This window comes from Cenococcum geophilum (assembly GCF_001692895.1).
Source record: "Cenococcum geophilum 1.58 unplaced genomic scaffold K441scaffold_59, whole genome shotgun sequence".
Classification (NCBI taxonomy): domain Eukaryota; kingdom Fungi; phylum Ascomycota; class Dothideomycetes; order Gloniales; family Gloniaceae; genus Cenococcum; species Cenococcum geophilum.
Window position 1 is genome coordinate 91,371 of NW_027137617.1, and position 26,249 is coordinate 117,619.

The following is a 26,249-nucleotide window of genomic DNA, read 5'->3' on the forward strand; positions in this document are numbered from 1 at the left end:
CGCAAGTTAAGCTCGCAGGATTCAGGATCGTTAAGGTATTTATAGAGCTGAGTATGACTGATCCTGCATCACCTTCTGAATAATAAATTTGAAGGCGATGTTCTATGAACCGTGAAGCATGCCTAGGTATTGGCTAAAAACGTGAAAAAGAGATCATGTGCATGCTGAAATATAGTGAACCTTTTTGACGGCAGGTTTGCTAGTGAGTACTCTGTTCTGGAAGCCGATGAAATCATGGCCAATCAAAGCCTTAGCGTTGTATCAAATCAGAGATACGTAAGAGTATGTTGCAAAAAATAAGCGATTTTTTCGCCTCCACGCACCTTTTTTGCAACATACTTTTACTGTAGACTGCGAAACTAGATTCTCAGTACCAATCTACGTCGAGTTGTTTCATGCTTATTTGGCTCTATCGTCTTCTGAACGCCCACTTTCCATAGCGAGTTGGATATTCCATCCTACCATTTCCTGCCTTTCCGCGTCAGAAGTCTCCGTAAGTTGCCATCGTATTCGTTCGCTATGCTAATTCAGGCTAGCTTAATCACGTCGCGCTTCGATAAACGAAATCTTTCTCGTGACTGCTTACGACCAGTCGAATTTTCCAGCGGTCCACGAATCTGAATTGACCAGCAGCTATGGTGTCGGAGGAGGACCTCGAAAGGCTAGGGAAAGATCAAGCTAGCCGCCGACAAGCGGGCCGTCTAAACCAAGAGCTTGAGCCAACGGATCTCAAACACAAGTCGGCCAAAGAGCTCCGGGAAATAGAGGAAGCGATTAAGAAAATACAGGAAGCGATTAAGAAAGAACAGGAAGCGCGAATGAAAGCAGAGAAAGAGTGCGACGAACTTCGATCTCTGTTAGCGAAACACAAAGGATCAGTTACACCTACGAATAAAGGGACTTCCGGTTCTGACGGTAAGCTTTCGATTGCCAGTCGTGTATTCCGAGGTCAGCTAATTGACATCTTCTAGACTCTCCCCCGACAAAATGTGTACAAAACCCAGCGTACATGTATGACGAACGAATGCTGACGCAAGATTGCAGCTAAGAAAATCCTAGATGTAGTCAAATTGGGTAAGCCGGAGGTTGGAGACAAGCAAAGCCGGCTACGTTGAAGCGATGCTTGGGACGCGCGGCCGAGATGCTTTGGGGGCCTCAAAACACGGGCCCGAGTAGCCCTCGTTGTGGGGTTTGGGGAGTCTTTGCAAGATGAGACAAGAAGATGAGAGTGGTTGAGACCTTAGGAGCTGAATATAGAACACTAATGAAATTTATATTGACCGGAGATTGAAAAGTTGAGCTTGCCGACTGATGGAATGAACGGCTTTGTACAGTAGGACAAGAAGGATCTAGGGACGGAAACTCACTGAAGGATCTCTGAAGGATCTCTGAAGGACATGAGGAGCTCAGGTTGGGAGTGCAAGAACAGCTCTCTTGCCGATAGAGCCGTCTGGGGTCGGAGTACAGAGTCTTCCGTGGGAGCGTGGTGAGTTGCAAGACCGGGCCCAAGCCAAGCATACAGCGAGCGGTGCAATGCACTAACTGGCATCTTGGGAGGCGTAATATTTACCCCAGACCCTTGGAGCAATTTGGGCGAAACTCGGCCTTGAAGAAGGGTTGTGCGCCTCCGAATGTGGTGGGCAGAGTTACTTGGTATGGGTTATGGTTGGTTACCCAAGCGCCAAAGAGTTGGAACGAGGGTGAGCGAGGATGAACGGGGGTGAACAGGGATTTGGGCACAGGAACAGGAGGAGTCTGGTGCTGGGCGGGAACGGGAGGGTAAAGGCTCAAATGCGGGTAAGGCTGACTCGATATGAAGATCTCGGGAGCTAGCCTTTATAGACAACGCTTCATTCATGACTGAAAGAAATCCAAGCCATGCGAAGCCCATGCGATTGCCGTATTGAGGCACAGGGACTAACATTGGGCGCCAAGGAGGCAGAGAGAGGGCATGGATGGAGTCGAAGACCCTGCTCAACGCGTGGACGACGGTGCAGAGCATGGTGGTGTCGAACAGGAGTAGTTACACACGGCAAACGTAAGCATGAAGCATTGCATGACGAGCTCGGTGACTTGCCGTCTTCCGAGTGACCGAGACATCCAGCATGCGGACAAGCAGGGCGAGTGATATTTTCCTACTTTGAGCTGGTGGATTACTACTATGTTGATGCCATTTGTGTTCGGGACACCTAAGCCCCGTCGTGGCCGTGAGGTTGTGGTTGTGTTGGAACGAGGGCATGGGCTTTCCCGATATAGTATTTAGAGCTAGACTTGATTCTGCGATTCGAGTGGCTTGAGATTGATAAGCTGGCACACTGAGGGCCATTTGATCATCATGACTGTAGAGTGAGAACCCAATTTATCGCGAGCGAGGCTGTCATACCTCAGCACGAGCCATTTCTGTCATGACCTCGCTGCACTGCACACTTACTGTGGTATCAAGGGTAAGTTTTGTGCCAAGACTCTAATAATTTGTAAGGGACTTGGCACAAAACTTACCCTTGACACCACAGTACATTTGCAATCAATGTCTTGCTTCCCATCTCCTCAATGGCTGGAGATTATCAGAGTACAGACTCCGTGTTCCTCGTTCTCTGAGCTTCCCTGGTCGGAGAGCGAAAGGCCAAGGGCGTGGGCCGGCCAGGTTCTCGACCATCAAAAGCTAGCTGGAGTGTGGCCTGTCGGCCTGTAGGCCCACCTGTTCTGTGCCTCGCAGCAAAAAAAGAGGACACAGAGCCGCGGAGAGTGCGCTCATACACGCATCATATTCCTCAATGAGGTGAAGCAGATAGATTGCATTTGAATCCTCCGACCAAAAAAAGGCCGGAATCCGCTGATAGCGAGCGCGGGCCGTCATACATCGGCTCCTTGTCGTGCTTGTCTGTTTATTGAAATAAAACTCACGCGTAGCAGAGCCTGCGGTTGGTTGGGTTCAAGAATAGAGGCCTGCTGGGGCTGACTGTGCAGTGTACGTCTTTGGTTGCTGGGACGAACGAAGCCACTCGCCGCCATGTTTTTCTCGTCTTTTTTCTCGTCTTGCTGCGCCATCAGCCGCGACCCAGCAATTCTATTTTTGTGACACAGCCCTCCCACCCAATCCAAACCCGGCGGGAGCCTGCAACTCCCGCCTACCTACCCTTCAATTGCAGCCAGATCTGCGGCATCTGCTGCGTCCGCGTTCTGATGCACGGCCTCGGACCCCGCGAGCTGGCCCATGGCATCGGGGGTCCTGGTAGGCGCACTCATACGGAATCAGCCCAGGATGGTGCCTCCATCAGAGTGTCCCCAAAGGCATTCTGGGAGGGGCGCAGACGGGACTCCGAAGATATCATCTCTATCGCTCCCTTCGCAGCCTCCGTCTGTTTCTTGCTCTTGGTTTTGTCCAGACCATGCAGTATATTTATTCAGTGTAGGTACATTAGAGGGTACATCGCCTCTCGAGTCTGCCTCCAGCCCTTCACCTCAGACCATTTGCTGTAGGGAAGTGTGCCGCCTATACTTCTCATCCTTCTCATCCTTCTTCTCATCAGGCTTCTCTGTCATCTTTCTATTCTGAACTTCATATCTGTCCTTCGCTCCTTTATTACTAGCCATGGCTTCTGAGTCTGCTCCCATGGATGCTGTTCTCTCCCACGCCCTCTCCCGCAACTCTTCAGTCATCAAACGTCGCAGCATTTCAATATTCAGTCGACGTGGAACCGACACTCCAGTGCCACGGGTCGGTCCGGTGAATATGCGATATGGCCCATCCTCCACCGTTGGGTCGAAGAGATGGAAGTCAGCTAAGAACAAGGCTGAGAGTAGACGATCTGGAACAATTCTCCGGGCTGTCCCAAAGGCCGAAGACCCCACTCCGGCTCCCCTCTCGAGCCTAGAGCGAGAGATGGCCACCTCACCTAACCAAGAGATCCTCAACGCCATTGGACGGACCTCACTGGCTTCGGACAACCACGCATTTCCTGTGCTACCCCAGAATTGCCCTCATTCGTCGCGCACCTACAGCGTTCGAGTTTCCAAGTTTTCTCCGACGTGGAGTCGAAGGGAAAGATGCAGCCCCAAAAGCAGTCCTGATTCGGAGAGCACCATTGGTGTGTGGAAGGATGGAAGAGTGCGATGGGAATTCGAACCGCCAACCTCTCTGGTCCCAAATGCCAGCGATGCTTTTGTTGAGCTCGACTCCAGGTCGATCCAGCCCCCAACTCCCACAACCAAGAAGAACGGGAGACCAAGGATACAGGTCATCATTCCAAATGACCAACGCAATCGGCCATTCCCCTCTCTCCCGCTCTTCGGCCACAGCGGCTCAACTAAGACGGCAGCTCCTGATACTGCATCCAGCCATGAGGTGTCGCCGCCCTCTGGGTTAAACCACACAAGGGTTCGTACCTCAGCGGTGTCTCCTATCAGCACCCAGATGCCGAAGCCTGTCCGGCCTTTCATGTTCTCCTCAAAGAAATTAGACAGAATTGAGCAAGAACCGGATCGACCTAATTCGATACATAAAGCCATGCCTTCGGCATCGAGCTCATCTGAAGATTCTCAAGGAGAGGATGACGCTCATTCACCCAATTATAGTAAACGGTCGTCGATGACAAGTGTTGAAGGAGACGTAGAGCATAACCCGGCGGAGGTCAAACCGGTCAGCTTGCATTCACGTGCAGATAGCCCGGCGTTCTTCATTTCGCGGCCAGAAAGCACATCTTTCTTCGTTTCATCCCCAGCAGAAGCAGGTGTCTTCGATGACACCGCACAACTCGGGAGCTCGTCAGACTCTACAGTTCAAGAGGTGGAGATATGCCTGCAGGTTCCATTACCTCAGCCTCCCCAACAAAATCACTTGGCATCACACCAACTACAAGCTGATAAATTCTCTCGATATATCACCCAGGACATAGCGGAACTTCCAGCAACACCAGTCCCCTCGCAATCCCGGCGCGCGTCGTTGATAAGAAGGCGGAGCTCCTCACGTAGTGTTGCCAAAAGAGGCCACAAGTCTATAACTCGCCTCGATGCGCTAGATCATGCCATTTCCCGCAAGGACCTCGCCGTGAACAAGGGTTCCGCTGCATCTGCTCCAAGTCCAACCCTCAGCGAAGCTGAGAATGACCTTGAGCAGCAGCTTCTTACGTCTATCACAGAAGACAATCCCTTTAAATGGGATGATGTCGTTTCCAGGGGCCATTCTCAGGGCGACAGTATTTATGGACCCCCTCCAGCTTTACCAAGAAAATCTAGCAAAAGAAAGTCGTACCTTCCTCCTGTTGCTTCTCGATTTTCCCGATTACCGTCCGTTCACGTTACGTCTGCACCTAAAAGAAAAAGTTCGAGGAGTAGTTCTCTTCCAGTCACCACAGCTGATTCGAAGGGCGAAAAGGGGAAAGCGAAGATGCTAACCATAACCATCCCGCCTATGGAGAGACGGGTGTCCGATGATTTCACACTCTCTCCTCTCCCGGAGCCCAAGAGGCTTGCTGGACGCTGCATTTCTCCCGGGGTTGCCGAAGGCGTTATATTGGGTATCCTGGGGAGCCTTGAAAGTCTCGATGATCTATTTGCAACTGCCGTGGTCAACAAAGGATTCTACCGGGTCTTCAAGCGTCACGAACTTAGCCTAATGCAGAGTGCGCTTAAGAAAATGTCTCCCCCTGCTTGGGAGCATCGAGAGATCTGCCCTCCCGAGCATTATGAAAATGAACCCGATACTGCGCATCCAAAGCCCGACTATTCCCCAACTGCCTATCTCCAGTATTACATGCGGGATATGTACATTATCGCCGCTCTCAAGTCATTGATCCTCGAGCAATGTCAGTCGTTCCTGCGACCAGAGACTGCAGCAGCACTTGCAAGCAACGATCAGGCGGAGTCTTCCCGGGTTGACGATGCGTTCTGGCGTATCTGGACATTCTGTAAGATCTTTGGCTGCGGCAAGGGGCGGGAGGACGACATTGTTGCTCAGATGGATTGGTTAAAAGGAGGAGCATTGATTCACCAAAAGGCCTGCAGATCCACCATTTTGACCACAGACTCATTCGATATCACCGGTACCTTTGCGAGTGCACCCGATTGTTTTGCGAAAGGCAATGGAAATGGACTGTCAGCCGAGCAGCTGTATGATATGACGGAGCTATGGACATGTTTGGGTGTCTTGCTCCAGGGATTTGAAGGCAGAACAGAGCAGGCGCGCCAGCATGGAGTTTATGAGCACACTGATGTTCGTGGAGGTGACATTGATGGGGAAGAGATCGTGCTTGGTCAGATAAAACTCGATATTATCAAAGTGGTTAGGATGAAAAGCTAACTTGCATCGCAGATGAATGGTATCACTACCTTCTCACCCTTGGCCTTTCCACCATTCTGGACTTAGCAGCTCCTTCCAGGCTCTCCGATTCCTCCGCTTTCCGAGTGGCAGCTGAAAACGGCTGGACGAAATGGAAAGTGCCTGAGCATGGTGGCTCGCGCCAAACCTTTCTGAAAGAAGCTGTATCACGCGTTTATGAGGCGAAGATTGCCTCCACCTTCTCTTTCAGCTCGCAGAAGGAAGTGATGAGACAGGTGTCGAAGCAACGGATCCAAAAACACATCACAGAGATCAGGGAGAGGAAGAATACCGGTGAATACAGGGAAGTTCGCATGAGCCAGGAGCGACCTATGAGCGAGTGGGAAGGCGTTATCCGCACTCTCACAACGGCGCGGCCGAATAGGCAAGCTCCAGCTATACCACCTATGAGGTATCCACCTCCCACTATAGCACTTCCGCCAATACCCACTTTCACTAATCGCACCGTGGCCATGCCACTGCTGCCGTCTCCTCCCGTGGAAGACCATCCAGCTTTCCTTCAACATCCGCTTCAACGAGATATCTTTCAAAGCGATGCTGCAGAAAATAGTGCAGACAAAGCAATTTACAGAATTGTCGAGATGGGATTTACTCCCGATCAGGCTCGGCAAGCACTACGCATTACTGATATGGGGGATGGGCTCCGCGTTGACCGGGCCGTCGAGTTGCTCTTACGAGCTTAGTTTTTCTTATACTGTGATTCAGATGGACTGAGCCATTCGTTCCTAACAATTGAGTAGTATTATACCTAGAATACTTTTCTCTTGTCATATTTCTTAGAGTGAGTCGGAACTCGAATCGAATCGGTCTTTTGAGTAAAGAGCTTTATGATACCCAACCGCTGCTAGCAATATATTTAATTTCATTACTTCTGGTTCTGAACAATCTGCCTGTATGGAAATGAATCTGTGAATGAGTAGATTATTCAAAGAGGTGATGGCCGACAGTCATCCCTTAACCAGAAGTTGGTCCGTGCTTGAACACCAGAATGAAAACAACGTGTGCAGCTAATTACTATTAGCAATGCCTTCTAATCGTACTTCCAATGATATGGACCTTGTTCAACCGACTTAATATAACGTTCAGCCGAATTGGCGTGCTAAAAACTACTACCGAAGCCATGGGCGCTGCCCGATTTTACGCCTATGATGATTCGATTTGGTTGATCTGATTGGCTAGTTATTATCGATAACCACCAATAAGAACTCCACGTGACGAGACGTCAACTCAGGAAAAATCGCGGACGCCCGCACGCCTCCAAACCTGGAGCCAACCCTCGACGACCGAATGGATCGTATCTCGACTCCACGACCGCGCATGGAGAGTTATGAAGCCAGTATCGCTTCATAGTCTTGCCACCCCGTCGCCCGCGCTGCTGAGGTCCCTGAAAGCGCAAACCGAAGTTCATTCCGCGTCCTTTCTGTCCTCCAATGCACCAGTGCTCTGTCGCCGAGCTCCTCACCATCAGAGCTGCTGCTTAGCTTCCACCAGCAGCACTCCACGGCACCCACCGCTTCCACCCTCTGCACGAGAAGCAAGCCCTATGGTTGCGAGCCCGCAATGGCCTTACTCGAAGTCGCTCGCGTCGCCGGTGCGGAGTTCGTGCCTCGACGCGAGAAATCTCTCACGGAGTCCGAGATATGAAATGTCACACCACCTGCCGTTTACGTATCCCCGTCGACCGTTTACCAGCGGTACCCGGAAAGATTTCTGGAATTTGCGGGGTCTCAAGAAGCAGAAGCCCGTCGTCCATCGGCAACGAAGCGATCTGCCGCCGCTAGCGAGCTTTCTGGATGATAACGGGGGTCTGGGACGAGTGTCGCGGCCGACCAATGAGTTGAAGCTTAGGTGTACGGAGTTCGACGAGAGTGGGAACGTCACGCTTATCAATGGGGAGTTCAAAAAGAGCGAGTTGATTGCTAAGGTAAGATGTTTTGCTGCAGCCTCGTACTATGCGAATCCGGAAAGGAGATGGAATTGGATATGATTTCTATGTAGGAAACCTAGGCAAATTGTGCTAATTGGTACTGTGCTACTCGCAGTATGGCCTCCTTCCCCGCGATCTCCGCAAGATCGATTCGTCCCTCCTCCCGCACATCCTTATACGGCCCTCTGCAATTCTCCTCAACCTCCTGCATCTCCGCGTACTCATAAAATACAATCGTGTTCTTGTATTCGATGCTTATGGTACGACGGACTCCTATTCGCAATCTGTCTTCATGTATGACCTTGAAGGCAGGCTGCGTCAAAAGGAGTCCCCGGCCAATGGTACCCTCGCATACGAGTTCCGTGCCCTGGAAGCAGTTCTTATCAGTGTGACATTGGGGCTTGAGAGCGAATTTGAAGGCGTGAGCGAGCCCGTAGTTCGGGTGCTGCGCGAGCTAGAGGAAGACATTGATCGCGACAAGCTGCGGTATCTCCTCATTTACTCCAAAAAGCTGGGCACGTTCGAGCAGAAAGCACGATTAGTGCGGGACGCTTTGACAGAGCTACTGGAGGCAGACGATGACCTCTCGTCCATGTATTTGTCTGAGAAGGCGCAGGGGATGATCCGAGATGAGCATGACCATACTGATGTGGAGATGCTTTTGGAGAGCTACCACAAGGTTGCAGATGAAATCGTTCAGGCGGCTGAGAATCTGGTGTCGAGTATCAGAAACACCGAGGAGATGTGAGTCTACGCTTATCCCTTTCCTTATCCTTTCCTATTCTCTCTATCCGCGAACCCACCCCCTTCCCTTCGGTAGAACGCTGGCTGACTCCTCTCCAGCGTCAAAGCCATCCTCGACGCCAACCGCAACTCGCTCATGCTGCTGGAACTCCGCTTCTCAATCTTCACGCTCGGCATCGGCGCCGGCACCTTCGTCGCAGCGCTGTACGGCATGAACCTAAAAAACTTCCTCGAGGAATCCAACATTGGCTTCACGGGCATCTCGGCCTGGTGCACGGTGTTCGGCATCTGCGTGTGCGTGTGGGGCCTCACGAAGCTGCGCCGCGTGCAGCGCGTCAGCATGTGGGGCGACCACGGCGTCAAGAAGACGCGGAGGAAGCGCTGGCGCGACTGGAGGGATCGACAGGAGCTGAGGGGCCCGGGCGGTGCCGAGCGCGAGCGGGCGGCTGTCAGGGCCAGAGAGGGCCTCGGGCAGGTCATTGCGAGGGACAAGGCGCTGAAGCGGCGTGCGGCGGTGTTGGAGGGCGGGGTGGGTGATGTAGTGCCGAGATGAGCGGTGGTTATGAGTGGTTTTTTGTTTTCTCTCTGCTCTTTGTGGGTGTGCGGGTTGTTTTCTCTCCCCTTAGACTGGATGGGTTGGGCTGGACTGGGATTCTGCATAGCGTGGGCGTTGTGATTGATTGACAGCCGCGAGGCAATACTTTTTAGAGCGGCGAGTGTATGATGCATAATGTGTGTACTCGTAGGAACTAACTCCTGTCTAGATAATGTAGGAGTGTTTATGTTGGCGTAGGTTAGTCTCACATGCTTCCTGAGCCTTTGCCATTACTTAGAATTTATTTACTCGCAGTAGTCCAAGTCGCCTAGCCGCCGAAAAACATCATTTCGTAAATTCCATCTGCTAATATCACAAGGAGATCCTTTCGATATCCTCTTTCCTGTTTATGTGATAGTAGAGAAGAATAATAGTTTTAGCTAGGGTTGGCGATCTCATCTTCCAGATTTGTTGTAGCTCCGAATCTCCCTAGGCAGGAATGCTTCCATGTTTTCAGAATCATGGGCGAAAGATCGATCCTCCCGGTCCGTTTTGATATTGAGATGGATCCACCAAAGGACGCAAGGAGCCTATCGAGTTTAGTCTGAGCTTGGCAGAACATAATCTGGCAAGCTATGAGCGGTATCGAGCGGCCCAGAAATGCCTTTGCATCTACATCGACGTAGAAGAAAGCGTCCCGGAAGTCAAAGTGCACGGAGATCTTGGGGATTTTGAGTGCCGCTAGAGCACGCACAAACTGGCAGTCCCGGTCGCAGATGGAGAGCGACATGACGGATTTCCTATTCACTCCTGAACGGCCCATGTTGGCGGTTAGTTTGAGAGTCTCTAAGTGAGGACTGCAAGATTCGAGTAAAGTGGTCAGAGAGCAAACGTATGCCTCGCAGTTTGTGTCATCTCGTGCCCAGAATGATGTAGGCCCTTGTGACAACTCTACCGAAGCTGTTTTGTGGTTTGCCATGAGATCAATTGAGAGATTTCGCAGGGAAGGCCAGCGGGCCCGTGGTATGGGTGGGTCGATTTGCCCATGTTTCAATATGTCTGATGGTTCTGACTGGGACCAGCTGCCAATATGGAATTCGTTATTCTGGTAGAACACTGAGGACGCCTCGAGATACACGAGGTGGTTGACACGAAGAATTGTCAACGAAAGTCCATAGGGCTTGTCTCCTCTGATAGCTCTGCTCGCTAGCGCGTCGCGGCTGATCAGAAGATAGTCATATATCATCAATCGTAATTCTGCAGGAAGCTCAAGAAAGCGACACCTTGCAGTTGAATGTCCCGGCTGAGCCAGCTCAGAAAATGAACCAGCCCTGAAAAGATTTTTGTGCATCCCCAATAAAGACAGAATCGAGGAATTGCTGGGCTCCGGATCCGAATGCCCCCATTTGCACATGTTGGATTGGGACAAAGAGTGAGATGCCATAAAGGTCGTACGCAGTCAAATGAGGGCCGCTTGAGCTGATTCTCCACCTTTGGTTAGGAACTGAGGCTCTAGGTTACTAAAGGAATAAGAATAGAATGTTTTATAGGCAGAGAACATACGAATTGACGAATAGCGGTGTGAGAAGTAGTGAAGAGATACATGTTGAATGTATGTTATCTCATAAATCCGACGCTTCGCAGAAGATGTGACTCGAAGCAAAGCACGGGCTGCACACTAACTCCTGCGAACTCCTAGACCAATCAAAACCCCTGCGCACCCCTGTCACCAAAGTCTTTTGCGAAGCTTATGGGCATCGTTTTGGTACAAACTGAATGTTTTAAAAATCGAATTTTGTATATTTTTATGAGCAACGTCCTAACCACAAAAATTATTATATATTTTATTGATATAATAGATTATAACCCCCTACTAAGAATACTAGGGGGCCAGATACATTGTCTAAGACTTATTGGTCGCATTTTGTCGCAATTCTGCCTTACTGCTATATCTTACATACTTTTCTAAGTCTAATTATCTCTAAATTACCTCCATATTGCGCAATATTATAGCTCTATTTTATAAGAAGTTAGATATAGGTAGTCGGTCGCAAAATGTACACAAATGCGGTTTAAAATCTAACTTATATTCTACGAACGCGACCGATGAGTCTTGGATAAAACGCGACTAACTATCGATATTTAATGCAATAAATAGAAAAACTAAAGAACTCCTACCTTATAATAATAACTAGACGTTATAAAAGGGTTGAGATATAATGTTGTAATGGAAGAGTTACCGCCTGATATAATTGGTTCAGGACTTCGCAGGACTTTACAGGACTAGGGTATAGTGATTTGATTGGCTCATATCCTTGGCGTCACGTCGTGGCGCAATTTCTCCCTAATTTATGAGATAAAATGTATGGTGTTCGGAGCAGTCGGTCACATGATAGCAAATATGTTGGGAGCGAGCGCTGGAGTTCCGTCGTCACCCTGACGTGCGTCTGACTCGATGTTTTGCACTCCTTGCAGCCTTACAACCCATTGCATTGCCTGACATTAGTCCAAGTTGTCCAACACTGATTTATGGAACGCGCTGCTGATATGTGGCTTGAATAGGCTATGGCCGCGTGGTGTTCACAAAAAGCTTGGGAAGTTGCTTCTGGCCATGTCAAGAAGTATTCATGCAGGCCAGGCCATATAGATACGAGATGCGGGACAGGCAAGATTTTGGCCTGCTCAGATACGCGTCTGTCTCTCCACAGGCTTGGAAGCGAATGCAACCTTGAAGTCGGATCTCTGCACACGTTCCCCCTCCCGCCAATGGCTCCCTGGCGATCACAATTAAAGTCAGGGGGAATGTGGAAATCCGCCAAGTTAACACCAAGCCCAGATACGCCACAGGCTCGAACAAGCAGCGACAGCTGCCACAGAGACACGCAAAACCAAAAAAATTAGAGGTGTGGTCCAATCCATGCTGCCATTCTGGATGATAGCAGCCGTGCAAAAATGACATCGCGATAGCTGAGGCTGAAGCTTCCTTCTCAAAGAGGTAGATTCGCTAGGAGGCGGGCTGCTTCGATGATGAATGGAGGAGCCGCGCATTGCGCAACCTCTCAGTCAAAAGTCGACTGTCCCCCTTCTCCCCCCTCCAAGGTTTATCTGTCCGTGATCTGTCTTCTGTGCTTCTTTTGCGTTTGATCTTCCTCACTCCTTTCCAGTACTGCCTTGCTCCGAATCTTTCCTTGAGACGTTTTCTTTAAGATCCTCGGATCTGCCATTCTTTTACCATTTCCACCTATAATTTTCAATGGACTCACCATTCGAGCGCGAATTTGCCCATACCAGCCCACCCAGTCCGCTGCAAAGTCTCAATTCCCATCAGTATCCGTCTAAATCCGAACTCAAGAGCAACCGCGCTCCATCAGCAAATACGACTTCTGGTAAAACTTATGAACCCTTACCACTCCTTCAATGCTGACTTATCGATTTCAAAAGAGCTAATCACACCGCATGATACCAATGGATTATCATGGGGACGCATCCTCGCTCATGGAATTGTCGTCATTGTTTCTCTTGTAGCGCTTATTGCCGTTTTCCTCTATCTTGTATTCAGTTGCGGAGTGAAAGACATCACTAGCAACCACTTAGCAAGTCATGTCTATGCTCTTAATGTACCGGCTACTGTCTTGCTCCTTCCAGCTACACTATCTGGCATTGTCGCTGTGTGCTCAATCAGCTCTGTCGTTTTCTTATCATCATGCTTGCATGCACGTCATATCGTTTCTAAACCAGAAACCCAGCGGCATGCCCTACTCTCCGGGCGCGATGCTGCATTGTTAGTTGAGCTATTGACAGGCCGGCTCTCCGCCTGCTGGGATGGGATCAAATATAGTGTAATTCATGCGGGACGCGCATCCCGCTCTCAGATTGTTTTCGCATCACTGCTCGTTAGCGTCCTTCTGCTGAAAAGGTAAGAACACTAGGACTCGTTTTGCACACTATGCTGACTTGAAACTAGTCTTCTGATCTTTACATCTGACATGTGGCTTCACACTACTGCAAGGACCGTTGAAGTTCAAGCATCCACTGTTGAAGCAAATTCAGCCGATTTGTGGGGACGTGCATTGGCCCCAGAATGCGCTCAAAATTCCTCATCTCAAGCTCAATCGACTTTTCAGATGAGTCTAGGATCCATTCAGTGCCCTGTTCAACTAGGAACCTTCACCGATGATGCCGAAACTGAAGCGTACCAGACAGCGAAGAATGCTTCTTTCTCAAATCGAGTTGTTTTATCTGGAAACACCGCGCTTCTTATAGATGCCGGCGCTCCGCCTAGCTCCTCGTACACTGCCTCGACATTTGGAATGACAACGTCCTGCACGCTGATAGGCCAGAATTGTCAAATGGGCGCTGATGACCTCACTTTCAATTGCTCAAAACAAGGCTTCGCAGGGGCTTTCACTAGGCCTTTTGGCCTAACCACTACCAACGACTCTTCGACACCTCCAAGCTCAGTTCCTTTCCTCGTTGCTGTAAACATCAATGGGACACAGGGAGAATTCGAGAGATACTCTAGTAGCCCTAGTGTGGTCGTCAGTCGTCGTAACAGTGTCCTGCTCACAGTGTTTGAATGTTCAGGCAAAATCTTCGAGTTGAAATACGCGCAGACTAATGGCGACATTCAAATAAAGAGCTCTACACCTGCAGATCTCCCAACTACAGAACTTCTCCTGAGTCCGATGCTTCCCGGTATGATGTCAGGCTACAGCGGCTTCGGTCTCGACTTGCTTGCAGAAACTATGGCTACGACTTCGAATGCAACCACTCTGCTTCAGCAAATAGCTGACTCTTTCGCTACCGCCTTCAGTCAGATCACAATGGCTTCTGCAACTGCTTCCACGACGCCCATTCTGAACGACGAAGTTTTGACCACTTATTTGCTCACTACAGTGCCAAAGGCAGCAGTTTGGCTCCTTGTGGCTGCAGATGGATTATACGCTCTTCTGGCGCTAGGAATCACTATCGGCGCGCTAATATGCTCTTCCAACCCTGCGGTCCGGGACGTGCAAGCGCAGTTGACTGTTAGAGGCCTTGCCATGAAAGTTTTCCAACAAGAACATCGTTTGGCGTCGGTACGGGAGCATCAGGATTCTTACACATGAAGTTAGGGATGCGGAAGGGAGAGTGACGATAACGACTCATACCGAGTAACAGACTTCAAGACTGTAGTACTGATGTCAGTGAGGGACCGTGTTCTACATTAGAGGCATTGGAATGCAGGGACTGCTCTGAAAGAGAGTGCGGTCAAAAGCTTCATGCTTTCCGACGGAATGTCGGCCAAGCCACGAACGGATTCGAGCAAGGACTTGGAGATATATCTAAATGATTCGGGAGCCGTTTGAACGAGCGACCACGGCTGTCAAGTTTGTCTCGTATTGAAGAGGCTACCTTACGAAGACTAAAGCTAGTCAAAATGATAGTATAGTAAATTAGATAGCCTAAGGTAGAATAGTAATATGAAAAGGTCTTCAGGATTAAATGGACGCTATTACGTGGTGCTTTGTAACTAGAAATAAACGCAGCCACCTCGCTACGCGAGGTGGTGACTCGTTTAACTCAGCATGCTCGGACTAAGAAACCGATTTACATACCTCAGCGAGCTCAGACGTTTACCTCAAGGTCAGACCTTACCGAGTCTGAAGCTCGGAGAGTGTAGCCGAAAGCTCCGGGGGTGTTCAAATACGCCACGCCGCAAAATCTTACACTTAATGGGATGTAAATAGGACCTAGATAAATAGATAGCCGCGAAAATCTTATTATAGACCTAAACGCAGCTATAACTAAAGTACCTTAACCCTTAAATACGGGCAGAATTAGGTATAGAATCTTTGGAAGCTAAGATACCATATTAACTCTACAGAACTTAACCTTATTAATAAACTGCTATAGGTAAACCGTACGGCCTCTTTTCTATAGAATTACCATAAAAGGGCGAAGGACGCTACTAGCCTATAGTCCCTTAGAAATAAACTACTTAAGTACTAGGAACGGCTAGTAGTAGTAGTAGTAGTAGTAGTAGAGGAATAGGACTTACGGACTTAGCTTATTGCCAAAGCATATAGGTTTCTACAGCCTACTCTATAAAAAATAAAACCTATAAGATTATTAGTAACTATTACTACTGGCCTAAAATAGTTATAGATATTAACTATTATATACGAAACTATAACGGCTGCTATAGGACTATAATTCTGCGAGATAAAACCCTAGGACTATTAAAACTCTCCTAATACTAGAACGCCCCTAGTAGTATATCTCTATAGATTTCTATAAACTACCTCTAGACCGTAACGGATATAATATAGTTATAATTCTAGTTATCTACTTTAGTAAGCGCCTGTTCTTAATTCTCTATTATAAAAATATTAATATTAAAGAAACGGCCTAATTATATATCTACTACGTCTATTAAATTTATAGACTACTAAACACTATCGTATCTAATTACGGACTATAATTTATATTGGCTTTCTAGAACGAGTTTACCTAAATTTTAGGCATTAGGCTAAAGCTTTTTATAGTATACTACCCCTAGATAGACAATTAGACGGAGATTATAAATTAATATTTAGACTAGAGACTCCAGCCCTTTATTAACTACTTTTAGAATAATTAGGCTAAACTACTACCCCAAGTAAACTATACCCAAGTAACTCTACATTATAACTTTATAAGATTTGCCTCTATCTAACTAGAAATAGGCTAATTACCCTATATAAGCTTTAACTAGATAAAAGAATAAACCTCCTCTATTAATCTATGTTAATAGTAATAATAAATAGGAAGTTAAAGAAATACTAGCTTATAAACTTGTAAGAGGAACGTTAAAGTACTATATTAGTTGGAAAGTATAAGGGATATTATTGCGGTCACCTTGGGTTGCCCTTAAAACAACCCCTAGATACCTCTTAAATAGTCGCCGGTTATATACTAAAGGCACGTACCTATAGTATATAGTCTCTATAATCCTAAAGGCCTTACCTCCTTAAGAATTTATCTCCTTTACAATATATCTATTCCTATAATTATGCCTTATAACCCCCTATCTATAAAGTCCCCTTATAAAAAGGCTATAACCTAGACCTAACCTAGTACTCTATTTATAATTTTATAGGCTGCCCCTAAAAGCTTAAAGAGTTCTATAATTAATATCCTAGTTTACCTAGACCGCTAAAGTACCTAAATAAATAGATAAATAGATAGAATGCTAGTATAATAAAGGCAATAAGCTACTAAAAGAGTATAGGGATAAGAACGCTCTAAGGCCCTAGTATTAAAAAAATTAGAGCCTATAAGAACCTAGCAGAACTCGGTAGAAATTGGCAGAAATTGTAAATACTATAGCTACCCTTTCTGCGTTATTCTTAACAAAGCCTAAGGGTAGGCTTTTTTAGAGAGGGAGGGGTAATGTTATAGAACTGGCAGAATCTAGTAGAACTTAGTAAAGAGATGCGGTTATGTAACTAGAGGACTGTATAAAAGAACCCTATTTTAAACAGTACTACTCTTCTTCTTTTCCTTTCCCTTCTCTAGCTTTAAATTCTCGTTTATAAATAATCCAATTATATAGGCTTACGCGTCTCTCTTGCTGTGTCCGTGCCTTAATTAACTAAGTCGCTAATATAAGAAACTTTTCTCTTATATTATTGCCTAGATCCGCTATAAAGTCGTTAATAATTTCTATACTTAATTATCTAGCGTTAGGCCTATAGTATATTTAATAACTATAGGCTAAAGCCGTAGCTAGATACTAGATTCCCGTTTTCTAAATATCTAGTTCTAGCTGCCTAAGAGGTTAGTATAGGCTTATATAACGGGTTAGAGAATAATAATAGGTAGTAAAATACTTAATATATACTAACCGTTAACGGCAAAGCTATAAAGGTTATCTATTCCCTTAGACCTAGTTCTATACTCCCTAATTATATAATATATTTCTATTAAAATAAAGTAATAGTATTACTAGTAAGCCTTTAAAATATATTATAAGAGTATAGTAATTAAATAAGGCCGTTTCTTCCTTTACCGTAAAATATAATAATAAATTCAATTCACCGCCCGTCCCGGTCCCCCTAGTGGGTCTACGCAGGCTAATACCTTCTATAGGAAAAACTCTAACTTAGAGAAAACCCCACCTTAGGCCGCGCTAGAGAGATAGCCGCGTTCCGACATTGGAGCGCTGGCGGCTCGCCTTCTACCTACCTTTAAGTCTGCATATTAAGCTAACTGGCCGCGCTTCGCGGATAATCTTACTCTACCCCCTTCTTTCCTTATTCTTTTACCCTTATTCTTTTACTAGTCCTCTAGGCTTTAAAAGGGCTGGTATTTACTTATATCCTTTATATCTATTACCTTTACTACCTAAAACTAAGGTAAAACACCTGACTATACTAGCTATTTTACTGCTGCTTAGGCGCTTTCTTTATTATTTAAAATATCCTAAAGGCGTTTAGAGGCGCATTTTGCTATAAAGTCCGCCTTTTAGTAGTGTAGACACTAAAATAGTATATAGTAGACTGTCTGCCTTATCTAGCTACATTCGCACCGCGGGAGAACCGCTAGTATACTAACGGATATAAGCCATATATTAAGCCCTATTACCTCTATATAAAGAAGAAATAGTGCTATAGCCTCTACTTTTATTAGGCCTTTATATAATGGGATTATAGGTTTCCCCTATAGGGTCTTCTACGTAGTTTCTGTGCGGTCTTTAGCCTTTACCTACCACCGTTATCGCTATTCTAAATCTGCCCATTTCGCGATAAAGGTGGTTACCTACCTTTAGTGCTAGTAACCTCCTATACAGTGGCGGCGCTCCGCCTACGCTCTGCCAGCGTTCCGCTAGCTACGCTTATAGGGGTTTATTATAGCTTCCTACTCTATATAATCCTTCTAGTATATAAAGAAGCCTTATATCTCATTTTTATAGTCCTTTACGCGTTCCCTAAGCACTTTTAATAGTACTAGTAGCCGTTTTATTTTTTGCCGGCGCTTTACTAATATATTCTAGATACCGTTAAGTACCTCTACTAATTCCTTTTTTACCCTATTAGAGGCCATCTTGGCGGCTCTTTAGAGGGCTATCGTTTTAATATAGAGTTAGATTAGGGAAATAGCCGCTTCCTTCTCTATTATAGCTATTAGTATTCGCCGGTATACCCCTATAACCCTACGGAGACACTAGTTCTAAACTTTCTATAGTAGTTTAAGTAGGCTTTTCGCTGGCGTTTCGCCGTTATCCTATACTCCCCATACTTAGGCGCTATATAACATCGCTAGTTGGACGGTGGCTATATATAGGAGGCGTAAGCGGCGCATTAATGGGCCCTATATAGACGCGGTAATCCTTAACATCGCTTTAAAGGCTGCTAAGCCCTTACTCGCGGCCTTTTTAACCTATTCTTTCTATTAGAGCTTAGGGTCTACCTAAATCCCTAGAACTCGCATGCTGGTTTTCTAGGGGGCTGTCCCGTAGCCGGCGATACGTACGGTAAACGCAAGGTCTGCGGTAGCGTAGCGCCGTTGCCTTATAAAGTGCATAAGCTAGTACTTCTTAGGGGCGAACGCCGCCCCATGTTAATTTGCCTATATAGTATAGTAGTTATAGGCGGCCTCTAATTATTAACAGTTCTCTACTGCGGAGTCTCCCTAGGTAATAAGGTTTATATTATCTATAAAGCTAAACCCTAGCGTACCGCTGTTAGGGCGCTAAAATTCCTCTAATAGCTCTAATATAAAAAAGAGGAATAAGATTAGTAATAAGGGTGACCCCTAGGGGATACCTATCTATATCTAAATCTAGTTACTCTTATATTCTATAAACTTAATATAGGTTTTACGTGCTATTAGGAAGCTTTATATAAAGTCTATAAGCCACTTTAAAAAGCCTTTTTTTTTTAGAATATAGAGGAGCCTTTTATAGGAGACGTTATTAAATACCCCTGCTAAGTCTAAGCTTAGCATTAACACTATATACCCGCGGAGCGTTTGCTACGCCGTCTATACGCAAGAGCTAAGTAGTCCTACCGCTAACAGTATAGATCATTTACGCCTTACTCCTATCTAGTTTTAAGGAAGTAGCCCATGCTCCTCCGTAGCCTTAGATATAATATTAGCTATATACTTTTCTAGGACTTTTACTAGCGTATTTTTAAGGGTAATTAGTCTATAGCTACCTAAGAGAGAGTAGTCTTTCTTTTCTTTTTTACATAACACTATAGTTATGGATTCTTTAAGGCTTTTTAGTATTATTCCGCTAGTAAAGTAATAACTAGCTACTTCTACTAAATCTTTTACAATTATTAGGGCAACCACTTTAAGGACCTCATTTAGTATGCTATTTAGCCCTAGGGCTTTTCTATTTAGAAGACTCCTAATAAACTTACCGATTTCTTCTATTAAGATAATAGGGCTAATATTAAGCACATTTTGTTCCCTTATTATCTCTATATTACTAAGGTCTGCTATTCTAGTTTTAAAAAAGAACTTAGCTATAAGGATATTAGCCTTTATAATATTATTGTCTATTAAGGGATTCTTAGTAAACCTTCTAACGTCTAGTAAATAGGGGTCCGCCTTTACTATACTTACTTTTTTACTCTATTTTAATAGAGTCCAAAGTCCCTTATTATATAGTTTTAATTAATCTTTAGTAAGTTTATAAATAAAGCATTTTTAGTTATTATAACTAACTCTTCTAATCTCTTTTTATAGTTAATTATTTAATGCTAAATATCTTTAGTAGTCCTTAGGGTTGTTATAAGCTTAGAGCTATTATCGCGCCTATTAGGCGCCGGCATAGAGCTATATAGCCTATAGTAACTATTCTTAATAGGCCTACTGGCTAGGCTATACTTACAGGCAGTGTTCTTTAAGTGCTTACTTAATCCCTTCCTAAAGGGCTTAAAAGGGGTCTTTAGATATAGTCTAGTTAAGCTCCTAAATACTTTAGAGAAAGCCCTATAAGTTTAGCTTCTTAAGGGCGAGGCGCTGGCGTTCTACTAGCGGACAGCTAGCGTTATTAATTTAAATGCGGATCGGTATATGGTCTCTTATAAGGGCCTATTCCTTAACTATACTATAAAAGTTAACTTTTTTATATAGATCTGGTGATATAAATGTGAGGTCTATTATACTCTCCTATTGCCCTCTTTTCTATATAGGCTCTCCTTTTAGTATGGCGAGTACTAGGCCTCTAGCATTAGTTTTAGCTAAAAGGCGTTCCGCCTACTCTTCGCTAGCTATATACTTTCCACCCTATATTAGGTAGTAGGCGTTAAAGTTACCTAAGAGTATAATTTCTCCCTTAGCTTCCTTAATAGCCATTTTAACTTTAGGCCATGCCCTAATCTAAGGGCCATCTTCGCGCGGGTTATAGATATTAATAATTATAGCCTTTAGCCCCTTTAGGCGTACCTAAAGGGCTGCGGTAAAGGGGCCGTACTATCTACGCTTCTAATACATAGCGTTAATATTTTAGCTAATTATAAAGCAGACCTTTATTATAGGGAGAGCGTTATATATAAGTATAAATCCCCTAGGGCAGTATATTAATTTAGTATATTTATTATATACTAGCTCCTAAATTATAAGGACCTAATAGTCCGCCAGCGTAACGCTGTTAAAGAAGGGGCGACACGCCCCTTAGTTTGCATTTCTATAGTTATACTAAATAATTATACACTTACTTATTTAAAGTGGGTGTGGGCTTATCTATATCTATATCCTATTCCTCATCGTTTTCGCTATTAACTATTATTGCTCTATTAGCGCGAAGCCAGAGCTTTAATTATAATCTATCTCTGCTTACTATTTTAATAAAAAATAGTTTACCTAGTCCCCGTTTAAGTGGTTATTCTTAAATTCCTAGGTAAAATATTTCCCATCCTCTTTTCTTATTAGTGCTAATTATAAGGTTTCCTAGTATTAAGGGTTAGTATATTATTTCTACAGCTTTTTATATACGGAGCAACTGCGTTAAGAGGGCTATCCTCTTTATTTAGATACCTTTAAGGTAGCTTTAAAAGGTCCTATACTCTTTTCTTTACTATACTTTATAGGCTTTACCGCAGTTAATATAGGATACCCTTTCCTTAGGGCAATCTGTAGTGTTGTGTGGTACTATATATTGCCTATATTTTATTTACTTCTCGTATACGCTTTATATATACCCCTATTAATTACAGCGGTAGTATTACTTTATAATTACGCTATTCTTAAATAGCCTAGTCTTAAAAAGCTAGGATTTAATAACTATTTTACTTTTTATAATCTTTTACTAAATTACTTAGGTTAGGACGCTAATTATAATTATTCCCCTGGTTTTCTTAGGTTCTCTTTAGGCGCTACTAGAGTTTACCTAGCGTTTTACCTACGCTTTAGGGTTATATAGCTATCAGATCCGGCTAATAGCTATTTTAGGTATAAGGCGCTTTATAGATTTATAAATAAATTAAGTTAATTCTAAATTATCTACATCCCTTCCGCTATTAATTAGAGTCTTAAGTAGGACTCCTAGTACTTCTAGGAGGTAATTTTTTCTTAGTATTCTAAGTCCTAGCGCGTCTGGCCCATTTAGAATTTAGTCCTTTATTATTTAGGAGGGAATATAGATATCTACGTCCCCACTATTAAGGGTGCGTACGGCGTATACGCTTAATATTATTCTCTAAATAGTCTTAAGAAGCTCCCCTAGTTTATAGCCCTAGGGCTCCTTAAGCCGGACGTATATACTCGCTCTCTATAGTACCGCAACTACGTTTACCGTGTGGGCCGCCTACGCAGTAACGGCTGCCTAGGTTTAGACCTATATTAGGGGAACTCCTAGGCCTAGGGGTCCTTCTTTACGCATTTCTTTTTAGATTTTCTTAATACTAGCTTTAATTTGGTTAAACTAGGCCTTAGTTTCTTATTCTTAGGTTATCTAGGGAACTAAGCGCGTTAAGAGGGCTTTAATATACTATATTACCTCTTAAATAGAGGCAAGTATCTAGTGCTATAGGGTTTCTTCCTCCTCTTTTATAAGATCGTCTTTAATTTATTTAAGTATTTCCTTTAGTTTTTACTATTACTAGCAGCTATCCTTTTCGCGTTATTGCCCACCTAGTTCGTAGTTCGGCTCCCGCGCGTCGCGATTCTCGCGACTCTAGTAGGAAGCCTGCGCCCCTCCGTCGTCCCCCATGCTCTAAATAGGGGGCGACGTGGTTTTATAGGGTTCCTCGGTGCGGGGAATAGGATTCCGATATCGGGTTGCTTTATTAAGTGGTTTTTGGGCTGGTTTCGCTGCTATTACGGCTTACCGTAAAATATACTAGCTATACTAGTAACTATTATTAGTATTTTACTAAATAGTATAGGTATAATATCTTTATACAATTTAGCGTAATAAAATTAGTTTAGACGCGTTATTAAATCCTAGCCTCTATACCTCCTTTATAACTATATAAGCCTTTATAATTACGTGGTTTCTAAAGTTCCCTATTACGTTAAATAGCTATATATAATATTAAGATTGTTAATAAACAATTTAATATAATATTTTTGATATATAGATACCTTATAGGTAGACACTGGATTAGGAATATAATTAGCTTTTTTAATACTACTTTTAGCTGCTTAAAAATGGCTTTTAGCTATACCCTTTTATTATACCCTTAATAAGGCCTAGAAAGCGGTCGCACTATAGGCTAATAAGATGCCTATTATAAGTTTTAGAGTTAGTTACTAGCCTTATTAGTACAATAGACCTATAAAGCGTAAATATAGGCTTATCTCTCTTAGGTGGGATTTCTTTTATATATTGCCGTTATAATATCTAAAGATACTCTTTATTTATCTATAGCGCGGTAGTTAGGCTCAAATCGTTTTAATAATCTAATTTATCCTTACTTTCTCTAGTACTATTTAAGTCCCCTTTAGATTAAATACTAGGTTAGTATACTCTATATTAAAGTGAGGTTACTTATTTTATAGATAAAGCTATATTAGGGTTTAGGCGAATATAGCTTACTAGGGAGAATATATAGCTAAATATTAGTTATTTACGCGATAAGGTATAAATTAAACGCGTAGGAGAGTATTTTAAACCAGTATATAATTATATACGCTATAAGGTACGGGTTATATATATAGAAGAGTATTTTAAACTAGTATATAGTTACTAAGAGCTGGGGGTATATTATAAAGATACTGCTTTTTATAGCGGTAGGCAGTTAGATAGTAAAGAGAGTATTTTATTTACTAGGGCTCGCTAAGTACTAAATAATTATTATTATTATTAATTCTATTTATCGCCCGATTCGGTCCCCTTTTTTTTTAGGTCCATGCAGGCTTCTACCTTCTATATATAGGAAAAACCCCCTAGGGGGGAAAACCTAGGTATATCCTTTTAGCTAGTCTTACGCGCTCCGCCTTCGCCTAGCCTATATACCTTTATATAATGTCTGCCTTACGTACTATGCTTCTAAGGTATCTTAGAAGATCTAGGGGGTAGTAAGAGGGTTTAGTAATTCGCCGGCGTGCCACCTTTGACTAGGTAGGGGATATCCAGTCTCTAAGGGACTGGAAGGGGGCGTATCCTTTAGTATCCTCCTACTGGATCTTATTTGCTATCTAGAACTGCTAAAGAACTCCTTAGCTTATAAGCCATTGTGCTGCTTTATATAGACCCCTGCTTATAGAGAGTATTTAGGTAATATTATTTGTGCCTACTTTAGCGAACAACTGGTCTCTTACAGTGCGTTAGTTGTAGAATAGTAGTATGTGGCGTATTAACTGTATAGGCCATCCGCACGTACAGTGTGGCGTAATATTTGGGATATAGATACTTACTAGCCATGCATTTAGCCCTAGGACCTCTGTCCTTAATAGGAAGGCGGCCGTGGATTCTGCCTTCGTCTATCCTTTATATAGGGGGAGAGTTAGTATTATCCATGGGGTAATCCATGTGGCTACCTTCTGTGTTTTTACCGCCTTCTTCCATCGTTGGTTCTACTTAATATCTGCCTATCTTGCGATGCATATAGTAGATCTCCACTTATACTGGTGGCCTCCTATCCTCTACTACCGTAGTAGCGCTCCGCCGGCGTGGCGCCGGGTCTCCGCTTAGTGTTGTAGTAGCTCTTATATTTCCTATTCTTTCTCTACTGTACGTAGGCGGAGGGCTTCCTGGCTTATAAGCTTGGGCGTATTGCCCCTTTAGGGGGCCCTTACTCCTCGTATATAATTAAGTGTTTAGCGTATATCCTTCTCCACTAAGTGGTCTTGTACTGTAGCTGCTCTCTATATAACAATTATGTCTATATATATGTCTAGTAAAGGTACTACTACTTCGCGTTTTAGTGCAGTACGTGGTGTCCTCTTATAGGCCCCTATAATTCTATATAGGCATTAGTTTTATAGTTTAACTAGTAGCTCTAGGGAGCTTTTTACTAGTGGCTTGCCTTTTAGGTCCACGCCCCAGATCTGGGCGCCGTATAGCATTGTTGGCCTTACTACAGCTATGTATAATAGTCGTGTGCGTCTAAATAAGGGTCCCTAGGTCGAGGCTACGATATATAATATCGCTGCGAATGCTACTGCTCCCCTATAAGTCGCCTGTGTAATATACGCATTCCAATTTAGTCTAGCGTCTACCTATACCCCTAGGACCTTAAAGGTGGCTTCTAGTTTTACTTCGCAGCCCTAGATGCTTACTATTAACGCTAGGTCGTTATTTACCCTCCTTTTCCTTATAAAATGGATAAGCTAGTATTTATCTAGTGCAAATTTAGCGCCATACCATTTTGCCTATGCGACACACCTATTATGCGCCTAGTTTAGTCTAGTACAGTTTTCTGCTGCTGTGTTTCTCTATATAATTAGGTTTATGTCGTCTATAAATCCTAAGGCTACTATTTCCTGGTTGCTCTTAAATATCTCTAGTAGCTTAGATATAAAGAATAAAAACAGGATTGGCAATAGGGGCGACCCCTATAGGATGCCTATAGGTGTTAGTATTAATTCGCTTTCGTAGCCCTTAAACACTATCTTAGTAGTGCGCCCTATTAGAAAGGCTTATATAAACTTAACTATCTATTTTAGTAGACCCTTCTTTTTTAGGATCTATAGGAGTCTTTTATACGATATGTTGTTAAAGGCTCCACTTAGGTCTAAACTAAGCATAGATACTACGCATCCTAGGTGGGCTTGCCATACCGCCTAGATGCTAGAGGTAATTAGGGAGAGGGCTAAGAGGGTTAATCACTTCTTTCTTACGCCTATTTATGTCCATGGTAGTAGTCCTTACTCCTCTACGGCGTCTTATATACGCTCTATAACTATCTTTTCTAAAAGCTTTCCTAGCGTATTTTCAAAAGCAATTGGTCAGTAGCTTCCTAGAAGAAAGTAGTCCTTTTTATTTAGCTTTCTTAAGACAACTGTAGTTGTTACTTTACAGCAGTCTAGTAGATTGCCTTTATATAGGCAGGTAGATATAGCGTTCGCTAGTGGTATTACTAAGGCTTCTAACGCAGCCTTAATTGCCTTGTTTAGGATCCTATTTAGTCCTACCACTTTACCTATAGGGAGCTTCCGAATAGCTTCTTTTATATCCTTTATTAAGACTATCTAGCTTATCTCTAGGGGTAGGGGGTAGTCTTAGTTACTGGTGTCCTGTAAGTCTGCTTAGCCTACGCCTAGGAAAAACCTCTCTGCTAGTATTC

At 44.3% G+C, this 26,249-nt stretch overlaps 5 protein-coding genes across 5 annotated transcripts; 4 read left to right on the top strand and 1 right to left on the bottom strand.

Annotated features, from left to right (window-relative positions):
* Positions 1–635: 635 nt before the first annotated feature.
* Positions 636–1,048, top strand: K441DRAFT_681278 (uncharacterized protein; the record flags this gene model as incomplete). Its single annotated transcript, XM_067651458.1, has 2 exons — positions 636–915; positions 972–1,048. The coding sequence occupies 2 exons, from the start codon at positions 636–638 to the stop codon at positions 1,046–1,048; spliced, it is 357 nt and encodes a 118-aa protein (XP_067498652.1).
* Positions 1,049–3,235: 2,187 nt separating this feature from the next.
* K441DRAFT_700004 (uncharacterized protein) lies at positions 3,236–7,224 on the top strand. Its single transcript, XM_067653214.1, has 2 exons — positions 3,236–6,251; positions 6,311–7,224. The coding sequence occupies exons 1-2, from the start codon at positions 3,593–3,595 to the stop codon at positions 7,018–7,020; spliced, it is 3,369 nt and encodes a 1,122-aa protein (XP_067498653.1). The 5' UTR covers positions 3,236–3,592; the 3' UTR covers positions 7,021–7,224.
* A 758-nt stretch (positions 7,225–7,982) lies between these two features.
* Positions 7,983–9,561, top strand: K441DRAFT_681280 (cora-domain-containing protein; the record flags this gene model as incomplete). Its single annotated transcript, XM_067651459.1, has 3 exons — positions 7,983–8,261; positions 8,380–9,008; positions 9,108–9,561. 3 exons carry the CDS (start codon positions 7,983–7,985, stop codon positions 9,559–9,561), a joined length of 1,362 nt encoding a protein of 453 aa, XP_067498654.1.
* A 418-nt stretch (positions 9,562–9,979) lies between these two features.
* K441DRAFT_584932 (uncharacterized protein) lies at positions 9,980–10,894 on the bottom strand (the record flags this gene model as incomplete). The annotated part of the gene is made up of 1 exon (XM_067644558.1): positions 9,980–10,894. One exon carries the CDS (start codon positions 10,892–10,894, stop codon positions 9,980–9,982), a length of 915 nt encoding a protein of 304 aa, XP_067498655.1.
* A 2,044-nt stretch (positions 10,895–12,938) lies between these two features.
* On the top strand, positions 12,939–14,651 carry K441DRAFT_585043 (uncharacterized protein; the record flags this gene model as incomplete). The annotated part of the gene is made up of 2 exons (XM_067644563.1): positions 12,939–13,459; positions 13,508–14,651. 2 exons carry the CDS (start codon positions 12,939–12,941, stop codon positions 14,649–14,651), a joined length of 1,665 nt encoding a protein of 554 aa, XP_067498656.1.
* Positions 14,652–26,249: the final 11,598 nt, after the last annotated feature.

Bases quoted from the DNA above. Each gene is read 5' to 3' on its own strand.
- K441DRAFT_700004 (XM_067653214.1), top strand. From the start codon at position 3,593: ATGGCTTCTGAGTCTGCTCCCATGGATGCTGTTCTCTCCCACGCCCTC. The intron at 6,252-6,310 runs GTCAGATAAAAC...CTTGCATCGCAG, and splicing joins TGGGGAAGAGATCGTGCTTG to ATGAATGGTATCACTACCTT.